General features: G+C 39.8%; 1 protein-coding gene across 1 annotated transcript; it reads left to right on the top strand.

Moving 5' to 3' along the window:
* Nucleotides 1–399: 399 nt before the first annotated feature.
* Nucleotides 400–13,652, top strand: LOC139948814 (all-trans-retinol 13,14-reductase-like). Its single transcript, XM_071947152.1, has 12 exons — nucleotides 400–549; nucleotides 2,048–2,298; nucleotides 3,416–3,598; nucleotides 4,326–4,570; nucleotides 5,350–5,551; nucleotides 5,769–5,966; nucleotides 6,978–7,097; nucleotides 8,687–8,755; nucleotides 9,812–9,994; nucleotides 10,391–10,557; nucleotides 11,058–11,217; nucleotides 11,887–13,652. Exons 2-12 carry the CDS (start codon nucleotides 2,082–2,084, stop codon nucleotides 12,012–12,014), a joined length of 1,872 nt encoding a protein of 623 aa, XP_071803253.1. The 5' UTR covers nucleotides 400–549; nucleotides 2,048–2,081; the 3' UTR covers nucleotides 12,015–13,652.
* Nucleotides 13,653–13,711: the final 59 nt, after the last annotated feature.

Below are 13,711 nucleotides of genomic sequence, written 5' to 3'. Positions count from 1 at the left end.
CATTGTGGTACAGTTGAGTCTGTTCATTCAGATTTTTTTTACCAATGGATTAGTTAAAGAACGAATTGGCACAACACGAGCCCATAGCATCCCCTCCCCCTCCCCCTGGTACGGTTGCCATTATATAAAAGAACTAATTAAACCCTTGATATAATTGAACAGAGAGGACCTCTGTTTACTGAGCAATTTAACATGGCTCTAAAAGACTCTATTATAATGCCATAATTGTCAACACCATTTCTACCTCCGTAGTTTGATGTACAGCCACACTCTTCCTATTAGCGATTACCGTCAAATGGTGGCGCTATTTTAAATCCCGGTAAAGTAAAAATCACGTGGATATTATCACGTGATGTCACAGCAAGCTCTCGATCCGGATCCGATCCCCACACACAATCCCATCGCGCACACACACCGCCGGCATTGCATGCGAGCAGAGCTAAACGAGACGAAGTACGTTATCTTTTTGGACTTTGTTTCTTCATGTTTAGCAATAGATTACATGATAATGCAGATTTGTTAAAGCCTTTCTACTTCCCGGTCGGATAGGTAAGCATAGTTAATATATCCATTCTTGGTTCAAATTCCTCAAATTCACCGTGATTAAAATATTAAATTATATTCATAACGAAAAAAAGGGAAAATGGTTCTTTCGTTGACTGACCAGTTTCATAACGTTACGTAACAAACACAGAATACTCACTCGCAGTACTCGCCCACTGACTAGTGACTGATGCACGACTTGTTGTGTCGGTAGCTGCGCGTTCAGGCGCTAAAGATGTCAAAGCATAAAAAGTACAGTGCCCCAGTTTACTGCTGGGTCTGTAAAGTTGAGGATTAATTCTTTCAAATAGCTAGGTCTATATCAATATCATCGTCATTTTCATAGCTCATTTTAGTTGGTACTACCTCAATGGTATTACTATATGAGCCAGTCAGCAGTTTGCAACAACTACATGTAACTCTATTTTCATTTTGGTTTTTACCCATACTCGGTACTTACGGTATTCTGCGCCTTCAACACCCAGCAGGGTGGATATGTGCGCATTACAAGTCTTATTATTATTATTATTATTATTATTATTATTATTATTATTATTATTATCTGAGCTCTGTGAAAAAAAATCACAGGAATATGTTGAGTTAGTTGCGTTAACTTAACCCTCCTGCCCACGGCGTAGCCGGAGGGTTACGAAGCATCACTCAAAACACCATTGAGGAAATAATTTGAAGAAAAAGGACAAAAACTTACCAGATCCCCGAGCGAAAGAGTAAAAAATGTCCCAGGTTGAAAATTTGAATCTGAGGGGGGCGGAGCTTCGGCTGTTTATGCACGTCACGGACTCAGCGCTGCGTGTGGTGCATTCTGTATCCCTGCAACTGTGCAGACGTAGTCTTGTACGCACGCTGAGATGTGGAAATCAGAGAAACAGAGCGCCCGCTAACGTTCGACTATTACAAGCGTGTACAGTTTTTGCCGTGCATAGATCGGAACGTTGGTTGTGTGTGACCGCGCAACACCAATGGTCTTGGAACCAGGACTACGGCTGCACAGTTACCGGGATACACAATGCACCACACGCAGCGCTGAGTCGTTGACCCCAGTGACGTGCACACACAGCCGAAGCTCCACCCCCCTCAGATTCGAATTTTCAACCTGGGACATTTTTTACTCTTTCGCTCGGGGATCTGGTAAGTTTTTCAAACTATTTCCTCAATGGTGTTTTGAGTGATATGGTAGGATTCATTAGACATTGAGGATCAAGTTCGTGTTCCTAGAATTTGTGTCATGATTTTCTAAAGTGGTAAAAATTGAGCAAATCTGTTGACTAGCTGTCAAAATTGTACGTGAATGACCATTTCACCTTTTTCACTCGAGTATGCTTAGTAACCCTCCGGCTACGCCATCGGCAGGAGGGTTACATTATCGCAACTAGTACTGAGTATACAGTGTTAACAGACATTGGTGTTTATTGGTAAAACCAAAATGATTATTCTTTATCCCCGATGGAAATTTAACATCTGTTAACTCTAATTTCTCATGCAGATAGTTGAAACGGACCTCCTCCACAGCAATCATCATGGTACTGCTGGAGAAAGTTGTCGGTTTCTTAACTGACAACTCCACCTTGGTCGGTCTCGTCCTCCTGACCATCACATTCATCTTCCTCCTCAACAAGATCCTGAACGTGTTGATGATCACTTCAAATTCTCCCAACCCATTCGGAACAGACACCAGGCGACCGCCACAGCCACTTGAGACCGATCATACAGTCGTTGACAAAGTGATAAAACAGGGTGGGTATGGAGAATTTATATCAGTTTATCTAAACAGCAGGGGTAAAATTTTACACTGGAGCACATGAATGTTAGAATATTATGAGATCAATATTATTCTTTTTTTCCCGGTATCAAATAAAAACATGGTGCATGTGAAACTGTTTTGGTCTTGTTAGAACAATTTTGGGACAGTAAACTTTTCGAGCAACAACCCTTTGGTCTTGTTGAACCCCCCCCCCCCTAATTTCAAGCCCTGACTAGTCTGTAAACGAAGCCCAGGGCCATCAACAAGTTTTCTCACTACAGGCCAGGAATTACACAGAGCTCATATTTCTTGCCCTGGTGCCCCTTATTGCAAAGTAAAAACTGGCCTTTTCTCTCAAAGATAAATTAGGCCTATGTTGTACAAGGCTTTGTCTTGCCCTGGTGCCCCCTCATTGCAAAGTCAAAACTGGCCTTTTCTCTCAAAGATAAATTAGGCCTACAAGGCTTGCACTGAAAACAGAACCTTTTTTATACACCAAATCTCTACCATTCGATTCTCATTCTTGTGAAAAAAATTCTTTTAACTTTAAATTTTGAATTTGTTTTTAGTGGCCTGACCCTATTAGAGTCTTTCCTGAAGTCATTGAGAAAGACTCTGCTAGGGTGGAAGCGTCAGGCCACTAAGTTAGAGATAGCAGTGAGCAGTTTGTACAATTGTAAACTCACTTGTACATTTAATCCCATAACCTTGTGGAAGGTCGTAGGGGCACCACAGCTGACTTATTGATGATTTTACACAATCCAATGCGTTCCTTCGCTAATCTCTGCGAGTAGAATGTCAGGCCCGTCCACTCCTAGACTTGTGGACAAGTCGTTAAATGTCTGTTGCGGTGATAGCGTTCAGACTCTCCCTGCGATTCCCGCAGTATTCTTGCGAGACTGCTGGCCCGCGAGGCTATTGTTCTCACGACTACGGTCCCATGAAGTAGAAGTCAGGCACCCAGCAGTTCGCGCTAGAGCACCACCACAACTCGACTATCTCACTGCGTGGGACCATTAACGATTTGTCCACAAGTCTTGTCCACTCCTGGATGTTGTGGGCAGTTTGCAACAGCTAATTCTATTTTCTCAATCCAATTAACTCCCGTAGGATTTACTGCCCAAAAGGTTCCAGAGAATCTGGATGCAATTGTGATCGGCAGCGGGATGGGAGGTCTTACCACGGCCTCTCTACTAGCCAGGACCGGCAAGAAAGTCCTTGTGTTGGAGCAGCATGACCAGGCTGGAGGCTGCTGCCATGTTTTCCGGGAGAAAGGCTTTGAGTTTGACGTTGGTAAAGGGCATTTCTTTTTTTGATAACATTAATAACAAGTCAATTCAAGAGATGCTTTTTTTGCATCGGGATAAACAACACAAAACACTTTGCTTACCGCCAAATTCTGCGCTTACGATCACCATTCTCCGCTCACAAGCCAAATTTTGGCACTAGCTGTGTAAGTGCAGAATGCCTAGTAACATGTTACATGGAGTATGCACACGAACAAGCTAAAATTCCCTGCTAACCTGTTAATGCTTGGCGTAAGGGTGGAATTCCCTGCTTCCGCATTCTGATTCTTTGTTAATGGTAAGGGGAGCCATGTAATGGGGCCAAGATGTCTTGTCCCTAGACCAATGAGCTGTAGCCCGCTGCTCTAACTCAAATGTTAGCAGCTGGTACCGCATCACTACTTTTGAGTAACTTTCTCAATGTTTGTTTCCTCCATCCAAAAATGTAATCCACTTAGAAAATGGTTCATTCAAGTTCCCAAAATGTTGTTCAAGACCCAATTATTTCGACAAGCTGTTTATTTGTTTTGTATGTGGTCTTTGGCTGGCTGATGTGATTTCTGTTGTGTAATTTTAACCAAGTTGTCCGTGTATGATGTATTTTAAAGTGTTTAAAATTTTTAAAAATATTCTTGAAAATAACTGTAAACATCTGTATTTTTTCCTATTGTATTTTTATGAAGCTTGCTGATAATAAATCAATTAAATTGACATTATTACTCTCATCATTCAAGGTATTCACTACATCGGTGAGATGGCTAACAACACCCTTGCAAAGGTCATCGTGGACCAGCTGACCGATGGTCAGTTACAATGGGTCCCCCTGAATGAGACCTTTGATACGGTGATCATTGGAGAAGAGGGCAAACAACGGAAATACCCGATCAAGTGTGGTCTGAACGGTCAGTATCGGCAGTCACTTCTGGACAGCTTCCCCAACGAAAAGGAGAGCATTGACAAGTTTATCAATTTGTTAAAGGTAAGAAGTTTTTTTTTTTTTAATAGATATTAGTTTGGCATTGGGGATACAGAATACATATTGTTTTTACCCATACTCTGATTTAACACTCGAGTTCTGTGAAAATAGTCCACAGGCCAATCACTCGGGTGGGATTCTGACCCACGACCTTTGCATTGCCAGAGCAGCGCAGAATTCTGCGCTTACGATCACGATTCCCCGCTTACGTGCAAGCGCCGAATTTCTGCGCTAGCCTTGTAAGCGTAGAATGCCTAGTGACGTGGAGTACGCACGCGCAGAAGTCAAAAATCGCCGCTAACTTGTGAAATACGCTTGCATTAAGCGCCGATTCTCTGCTTAGGGTAAGCAGAGCCATGAAATTGGGCCCTGATGTGTTACCAATAGACCACCATAGGATTCAAACTCCTTCTAGCCAATGGGCTAGCAAAGGTCATGGGCTCAAATACCACCCAAGTTATTTGCTTGTGGATTTTCTCTTGGAACTCTGATTTTCTCACAGAAGTCAGTAGAGTACTGAGTAACAGTATAAGCTTACTACAGTATATCAGAACTACATGTGTTAGAAAAAAATCCTTTTTATTCTTGGAAACTTACGGCTACTTTTAGAAAAAGCTGAATCAATGGGTTGTAAAAGTCATTTTTAATAAACTTGTTTGCGTGAGTTCTGTTTGTAAACATTGTTAATGAGTACGAAACATGTCTTTTTGTTCTTCTTTCTATGTTGTTAGAAGCTTCACTCATCCTGCTACCATCTTACTAATAATTCAATATCATTTCAGGTCGTCAAAAAGCAATCTTTTGTTGCTGGAGCTATGAAGGTGATGCCAAGGAAACTCTGCGACTTTCTCATCAACTCAGGTATCATCAAACTCCTCACCTCGTTCTTCTACTATGCTGACCTTAGCCTCAAAGATGCCATGGATGAGATTACTGACAACGAAGACTTGAAGGCCGTACTGTCCTACAATTTTGGCGATTATGGTAAGTGAGCATGAGCGACTAGTGTCGTAGTCGTGACTGTTGATCGCTTAGTCGAGTTGCGAGATTTTTTTCTGAAGCAATTGTGGTCAAGTGACTTGCTACTTACAATTTTGCTTAGCGGATAAATTTTGATCAGCAAGATGTTCAGAAATTGATGTGTTGCCTACTGATACCTTCACCATCCATAAATAAATTTTCATTCCTTATTTTGTTTCAGGAACTCCACCGTCGAAAGGGAGCTTTGCCATGCACTGCCTGTTGGTAAACCACTTTATGAAAGGGGTGTACTACCCACTGGGTGGCGCCAGCGAGATCGCCTTCCATATGATACCAACTATTGAGAGATCTGGGGGTAAAGTCCTGGTCCGAGCACCCGTCTCTAAGATAATACTGGATGAAGCGGGCAAAGCTTGTGGTAAGTGGAGAAGCATCTTAATGTATCACAGGGCTTAAAAGGCAGTGGACACTATTGTTAATTACTAAAAATAACTATTAGCATAAAACCTTACTTAGTAACAAGTAATGGGGAGAGGTTGAAAGTATAAAAGATTGTGAGAAACGGCTCCCTCTGAAGTGACATGGTTTTCGAGAAAGAAGTAATTGTCCACGAATTTGATTTTGAGACGTCAGATTTAGAATTTAAGGTCTCGAAATCAACCATCTAAAAGCACACATTTTCGTGTGACAAGGGTGTTTTTTTTTATCATTGTTATCTCGCAATTTCGATGGCTGATTGAGCTCAAATTTTCACAGGTTTGTTATTTTATGCATAATGTTGAGATACACCAAGTGAGAAGACTGGTCTTTGACAATTACCAATAGTGTCCAGTGATTTTAAGACATCTTGATGGTTTTACAGGCCTTTTTATTTACACTGGACCGCAGTACCGAGGCCATTGAGTTCAGCAGTGGGCCAGTAAACTGGCCACGACTGGACAAGTTCGACAACGACAAGTCTTGTTGACACTCGCTGTCAGCTCACTAACACCCATTTCACACAGGCGGGCTAGAGTCGCGCCGAACCAAATAGATTAGGCGCGACACTAGTCAATCCGAATAACTGCAACAGTCAATCTTTCGACTTCTACATGTAGCACATACAGTCGCCCCTAGCTGTTGCAGATGTCAAACATGTCATGAAATTCAGAATTTGGCGCCACTCTGGAGCCCCTGTCGCTGTCTGAGACGTGGGGGAAAAGTGTAAAATGTTTTCTCAACAAGTAGACACTGTATACAGCTGAAACTTTCACATGTGACTTTTATTGTATCCTGATAATGCGGCTTATAAATTACAAAACTGACAAAGACATATTCCGATAGTCTAATAAAAACGCAATGTTTTTCTGAGGCTTTTTGGCCTTGCCACCCCCCCCCCAAGACTCTAACTTTTGTCAATCATTAATTAATTAGTTGTTGTTTTTTACAGGTGTAACTGTTCATAGAACATCTGGTGATGTTGACATCCACGCCCCGCTTATTATATCGAGCGCTGGAGTTTACAACACATTCCAGAAACTTCTTCCACCAAAAGTGTCTTCAGATATATGTAAGTGAATTTCCAGCTTCCCTTAAAACCGACACTTATTAATGTATTCTTAGGGCCATATCACTCAAAGCAATTACAGGTAACCAGTTCCAGGCAATCTCCATGACAAAAATACATTCACATTTGAATGTTTACATATTTTTGGGGGGCGATCGTAAGAAACTGGAAGGACTCCTGTGCTTCCAAAGTGGTCCTGTAGCATGCACTAAAGTTGGTTGCCTGTCAAAGTTGCCTTGTTAGTGTGACAAGGCCCATATGAAAAGTGTCCATTGTTACTTGGTATTGCATGGAGTGATTTTGAACCTTAGGGGGCAGCAGTCAACTTCCGCTGTTTACATAGTGCTGATGATTTCCAGTTAAAACATGCTGCCCCCTAGTGTTCCTAAAAGTCCCTCATGATCAAGTTGAATTGGAATTGTGACTAAACATGTGTGTTCTTGATATTGTATTTTTTATGTATGTGTCTAATATGAAAATTGTTTAAAATTTGTACACTGTTTTCTCTTCCCAATTATTTGCATTTTGTCATATTCATCCATGTTGTTAACAGTGATACGTATTTTCAATGTGTGTGCATTATTTGAAACTTGTTTTATAATTGTACACTGCTTTTTCTTATCAAACATTTTCAATTGTCCTATTATTTATTATCCATGGTATAAACGATTTATGATCTATTTTGTGATTTTTGCTTGTGGCATTTTGTGTGCTTTTAGTAACAATTTGTTCAGTTTTAAAAATGTAATATTTCATGCATATACCCTAGCCTTTCTACCTCTAGACCCTTGTATGTGAGGTCACAAACAGCTCCATCAATGAGGTCTATAGAGACTTAATGTATCAGTAGCTGAGATTTGTGTGCGGCGCGCTGAGGTTACGCTCAAGTTTCAAAGCACCAAGTACAGTGACGGCGCTATTTGAAAGAGCGTCGTCAATTGCATAGGGTCTATTGCTTGACCTCAGCAATGTTGATCAAATGCAAGGGTTGTGTTTAAAACAAAACAATTATTACCTGTTTTTAAAAGTTGCTTTTTGAATGTGTTGCGATATTGTATTTTGTTTGTATATGTGCCTTTTTCAATTTGACAGTCTTGTTAACTTTTTTACTCTTCCCCAACTGCTCTTTCTCTTGTTTATTTGTCTGTGGTATTTACAAATAATATAAGATTCAATTTGTAATTTCGTGTGTGTCATTTTGTTAACTTTGACCAACAAACTATGTTTAGGCCTAATTTGTTATAAACCTTTTCTAAACCTTTTTATCAGTTGATGTTTCAGGTATGTGTTCAAAATAGAAGAAGCTTTTTCATTGATAACAATACTTTTCATTCATTTAATATTTGCAAATGATAACTTATGAAATTATTTTGAAAGTACGTACTTGAATGTCATTAACACATACATGTAGCCCTTTAATATTTCCCCATGAAAAGGTCCTTACCATTATGAGTTAGATTTAGTTAGGCCTAGATGTTAAGTAAGAAAACAGATTTTACTTTTTTTTTGGAAGGATAAAACTAAATTATTGTAAATAGTAGGTTTAAGTTGTCATTTTATTGAAAGATTTGACTTCCCCTCCCTTCCAACAGGTCTTGAGAAGAAACACAAGGGTGCCCAACATGGTGTTGGTGCCATGTCAGTTTTCATCGGCCTAAAAGGTACGGTTGGTATTTCCATAATTCAAAGTATTACAATTCTTTTCGAACTGTGATTTGATTGTACATTAAAGACACTGGACACTATTGGTAATTGTCAAAGACCATAAAAAATAATAATAATAAAACCATTCTTATATAGCGCATATCACCGTGAGGTCCCTCTTCTCACTTGGTGTATCTCAACAAATGCATCAAATAACAAACCTGTGAAAATACGAGCTCAATTGGTTGTCAAAGTTGCGAGATAATAATGGACAAAAAATACCCTTGCCACACAAAGTTGTGTGCTTTCAGATGCTTGATTTCGAGACCTCAAATTCTAAATCTGAGGTCTCGAAAACTGCGTCACTTCAGAGGGAGCCGTTTCTCACAATGTTTATATATAATCAGAAGCTCCCCATTACTTGTTACCAAGTAAGGTTTTATACTTACAAATATTTTGAGTAATTACCAATAGTGTCCACTGCCTTATAACGGCATAGAATTACCGAAGACATGGCCTATGTTGTACTGGGCCCAATTTTATACTGATGCGGGAACAGAAACAGTATTTAAGCACAAACAAAATTATGCTAACCAGAATAAGGTTACCAGGCAAAATGCAACGAAACATGTACTATTTGTGGCTGGTATACTGCCTTTCTTTGCTTAGCAGAATATTGTTAGAGGCACTGGTCACTTTTGGTCATTACTCAAAAGAAATGATGGCATAAAAACTTACTTGGTTGCCAGCAATGGAGAGCTTTTGATGGAGTAAAACATTGTGAGAAACGGCTCTCTCTGAAGTAACGTAGTATTTGAGAAAGAGGTAATTTCTCACTCAAATATTATTTGAATTTGAAAAAAGACGTCAAACCAAAATAATGAGCAAAAAGTTTCACAGGTTTGTTATTCTATGCATATTGGGATACACCAAGTCAGAATACTGGTCTTCGACAATTACCAAAAAAGGTCCAGTGTCTTTAAAGCAATAGGGCCTATTGTCTGCTCAAAAAAAACTATACAAACATGTTCAGGTTTTTGTAATCTTTTGAAATTTGTTTTTGTTTTTCAAAGGGACGAAAGAGGAGTTGAATTTACCCGCCGGTCAGGTGTGGGCCTTCACCGGTAACAATCATGATGAACAAATGGAGGAATATATCAACCGTAGTGCTGAGGATGCAGGCAAGGATGGTATCCCGCTGTTGTTCATTACCTTCCCATCGGCCAAAGATCCCAGCTGGGACGAACGATATCCAGGTGAAGGAATTTTTACCTTTCGATTTGTTTAAATGTTTTATTTTATTTAGATGTTAAATTTGCATCTGATGGGATAAAGTATTATCATTTCGGTCTTTACCCATATACGCCGATGTGTGTTAGCACTGTGAAAAAAAAATCATAGGCATATATATTACTCAGGTGGGATTTGAACCCACGACCTTTGCAATTCTAGAGCATTCTAGAACAGAGCCCTCTCGGGTCGGGCTTATTTTCAAATTTGTTAATAACATGGAAGCTATTTTTTTTAAACCTTAGTTAATTGTTTATTCATATTCCACTCATCAATACACATTATTTTAGTGACAAAAGCTTTATTTTGAAAAAAAAACCACTTCCAGGTGACTTTTAATCTAGTTCTTTCCTTCTCTACAGGCAAGTCCACATGTACGATGGTGACGCTCGCTAACTGGGAATGGTTCTCAAAGTGGAAGGACGGTAAAATGTCCAAGCGAGGCGAGGATTACGATAGCATCAAGAACGCCATCGGTGAGAAGATGTGGGAACAGTGTCTTTGGTACTTCCCTCACCTCAAAGATAAGGTGAACTATGACCCTTTGAACTCTGACCTATGCCCTTTATTTAGACAGAGTACATTTCAACAGTGTCTATGGCCCTTTCCGAATTGATGACTCGGCTTTCGATTCGACTCAGGCTAGCTTGGCCCCACCAGTTGTTAGACAATTGTGCGCGGTTTGCGAATCTAAAGCCAAAGCCATTGAAAAGGGCCTCTGGTATCATCACTTCAAAGATAATGTGAACTCTGACCTCTGCACTTTTATTAAAAAGAGTATATCTGTCGTTCAACAGTGTATATGGTACTATCCTAACCTCAAAGATAAGGGGAACTATGACCCTCTTGAACTCTGACCTCTGCCCTTTATTAGAAAGAGTATATGGCCATGTCTGAAACTGCAACTTCTGCTACAGCTATGGCTAGATCAGCCATCTGCCAGTATGGAAGAATAGGCGGGATGTAGCAGAAGTCTGAAATTGTGAAACGTTTTGACCAAACAATTTTATGTTTAAACACTTGTTTTAGGTTGAGTATTTCAATGTTGGAAGTCCTGTAACCAATAAATACTACATCGAGGCCATGAAGGGTGAGATCTATGGATTGGATCACAACAAAGAGAGGTTTAGTACGAGCACCTGGCATACTCTGCGAGCAGAGACAGACATTCCAAATCTCTACCTCACAGGTCAGTCTAAATAAATATATTCCACAAATGATATGCAGGTATTCTAGTGGGAAGAAATGAAGAGAAGGAGAGAGAGGCACAAAGTGCACAGAAAAAGGAAGGGATGAACAATGAAGAATTTGATATTAGGGCGGGGGCGGGGGACATATGACATGTAATAATGTTCAATTCTAATGAATGTCACACTTGGAGGTTACCCAAGTTCATTTTTTTCTGATATGTTTTACAGGAACACGTTACCTTAAATCGTTCGAGTTGGTGTTTGAAAAGCGTTCTGTAACCGTTTGTTATAAAATGCACATGGGTAGAAAGATGTAAAAGTAGAATACAATGACCCACACAAACATGCCTCGAAATTGCACGGTTTTCCTTTTACCTCAGCGACTAACACTTTGACAGTGTTGGTTCGCACATTAAAAGGAAAACCACGCAATTTCGAGGCAAATTTTTGTGGATCATTGTACTCTACTTGAAAACATCTTACCAACCATATTCATTTTGTAAAAAAACGGTTACAAACGCTTTTCATAGACCACTTCGCGTTCCTTTATGATTCTTTTTGAATATTGGGTCGAAACACCCTGACCATAATTGCTTCTCATCACCTCGTAGTGATTGGATACCAGGGATTGATTTCTAATGGTGTTTTTTAATGTTATTTTCTTTCAGGTCAAGATACGTTTACCTGTGGTTTTTGTGGAGCTCTGTTCTCTGGAGTTCTATCCACCAGTAGAATCCTGAACCGTAACCTGATGGCGGACATTGTGTCCTTGAAGAAGAAGGTGTCCAAGAAGTAAGATGGCAAAAAAATGTCCACTGAAGACTGGAGATGAGCGACTTGTCATCGTCATAAAACAAGCATGGTATTCTTCGTCTTAAAGGGTGGGTAATTACTTCAACAATTAAGCCCTGTTCATACTTCCTGCGAATGCGAATGCAACGCAAATTTGACGTAAACTTGACGTTACAACTCTGTTTTCGCTGCGATATTCTCAGAAGAGTTGAGCACAACTCAACTGCTGCGAGTTACTTGTTGCGGATTTGTGATGTCAACATTCATAACGTATTCGCATTTACAGAACGTATGAACCAGGCTTTAATGACAATAAAAACATGGTAAGAAGCACTGCATCTGTTGATAGTGTACAACATTTCGAAAATCGCTTCCCTTCTAAGTAATATGGTTTTAGAGAAAGAGAGTCAACAGCATTTAAACTAAGAAGTGTTTCTGCATTGAACATTTGTAAGATTGTGTGTTCTAATTATGTCATGCCTATAGTTATACCATCAATTGGGTGCCTTCGTTTAGCTTCCCTGGGTCGACCCCGGTCTGCCCCCGGTGCTTTCGAATAGCTTTGACGTCATTCCAGGGGCTCACCCGGGTCAGCCCCCAGTGCCCTGCTTGTAGAGTGGGTCACTTGGGGGTGACCCGAGGTGCATGGCGTTACTACGAGAGGCCTTGTGTGATCGTTCGATTAGCTCTTGCAGGGGCTCACACGAGTGAGCACCGAGCACCGCAGGGTCGACCCAGGGAAGCTAATCGAATGCACCCAATAATAACACAAAATAACCAGGAATTATTTTTAAAAGCGTGATAGCTTTTGAGTGAAAGAAATGTGTGCATGCATAGAATTTGTTATTATTAATCAAGTGAGTGCAGTGCAATTATTTTTTTACATTTTTTAACACGCAGATTTTGATTGATAATTACACTCTCTTTTGACAACAAAGAGGGCGGTGTTTATCTTAAAACCAAATGATACTTATACTGCAGGCTTTTTACATTGATGAGTCACGGCAAAAAAAATTATTTTTTTGTGCTAATGTAAACATTTTTCTAAATAGGTCGAAATCTGTCCTAAAAAAGTATATTGTACAATCCAACGGTGACGTTGTATGGACGTCATTTTCTGAATATGCAGATTAAAATTATTTTGAAAATGCACTACGGGGACACTCAATACAGGGTTATTCACGTCTTTGTTGTATTAATTACGGTGCAGAACCTTTTCACCACAAACAAATCCTTCAAAGGCAGTGGACACTATTGGTAATTACTCAAAATAATTATTAGCATAAAACCTGACTTGGTAACGTGTAATGGGGATAGGTTGATAGAATAAAACATTGTTAGAAACGGCTCCCTCTGAAGTGACGTAGTTTCCAAGAAAGAAAGAATTTTCCACGAATTTGATTTCGAGAGCTACAGTTTAGAATTTGAGGTCTCGAAATCAAATTCGTGTGACAATGGTTGTTTTCAATGGTGCAACTTCGATGACCAAATTGAGCTAATCTTTTCACAGGTTTGTTATTTTATGCATATGTTGAGATAAACCAAGGACTGGTCTTTGACAATTACCAATAGTGTCCAGTGCCTTTAATAGTCCGATTTAGTTTGTAATCGGTTTGAAATAAATGAATCAATAGCACAGGAAGTGAACAATTGTAATTACTCAGCTCATTATAAGTAACATTTTAGTAAGTTTTATTATTT

Source organism: Asterias amurensis, chromosome 16 (assembly GCF_032118995.1).
Source record: "Asterias amurensis chromosome 16, ASM3211899v1".
Lineage (NCBI taxonomy): Eukaryota > Metazoa > Echinodermata > Asteroidea > Forcipulatida > Asteriidae > Asterias > Asterias amurensis.
The sequence above is the reverse complement of the archived record's forward strand: the minus strand, read 5'-3'. Positions and strand labels throughout refer to the sequence as shown.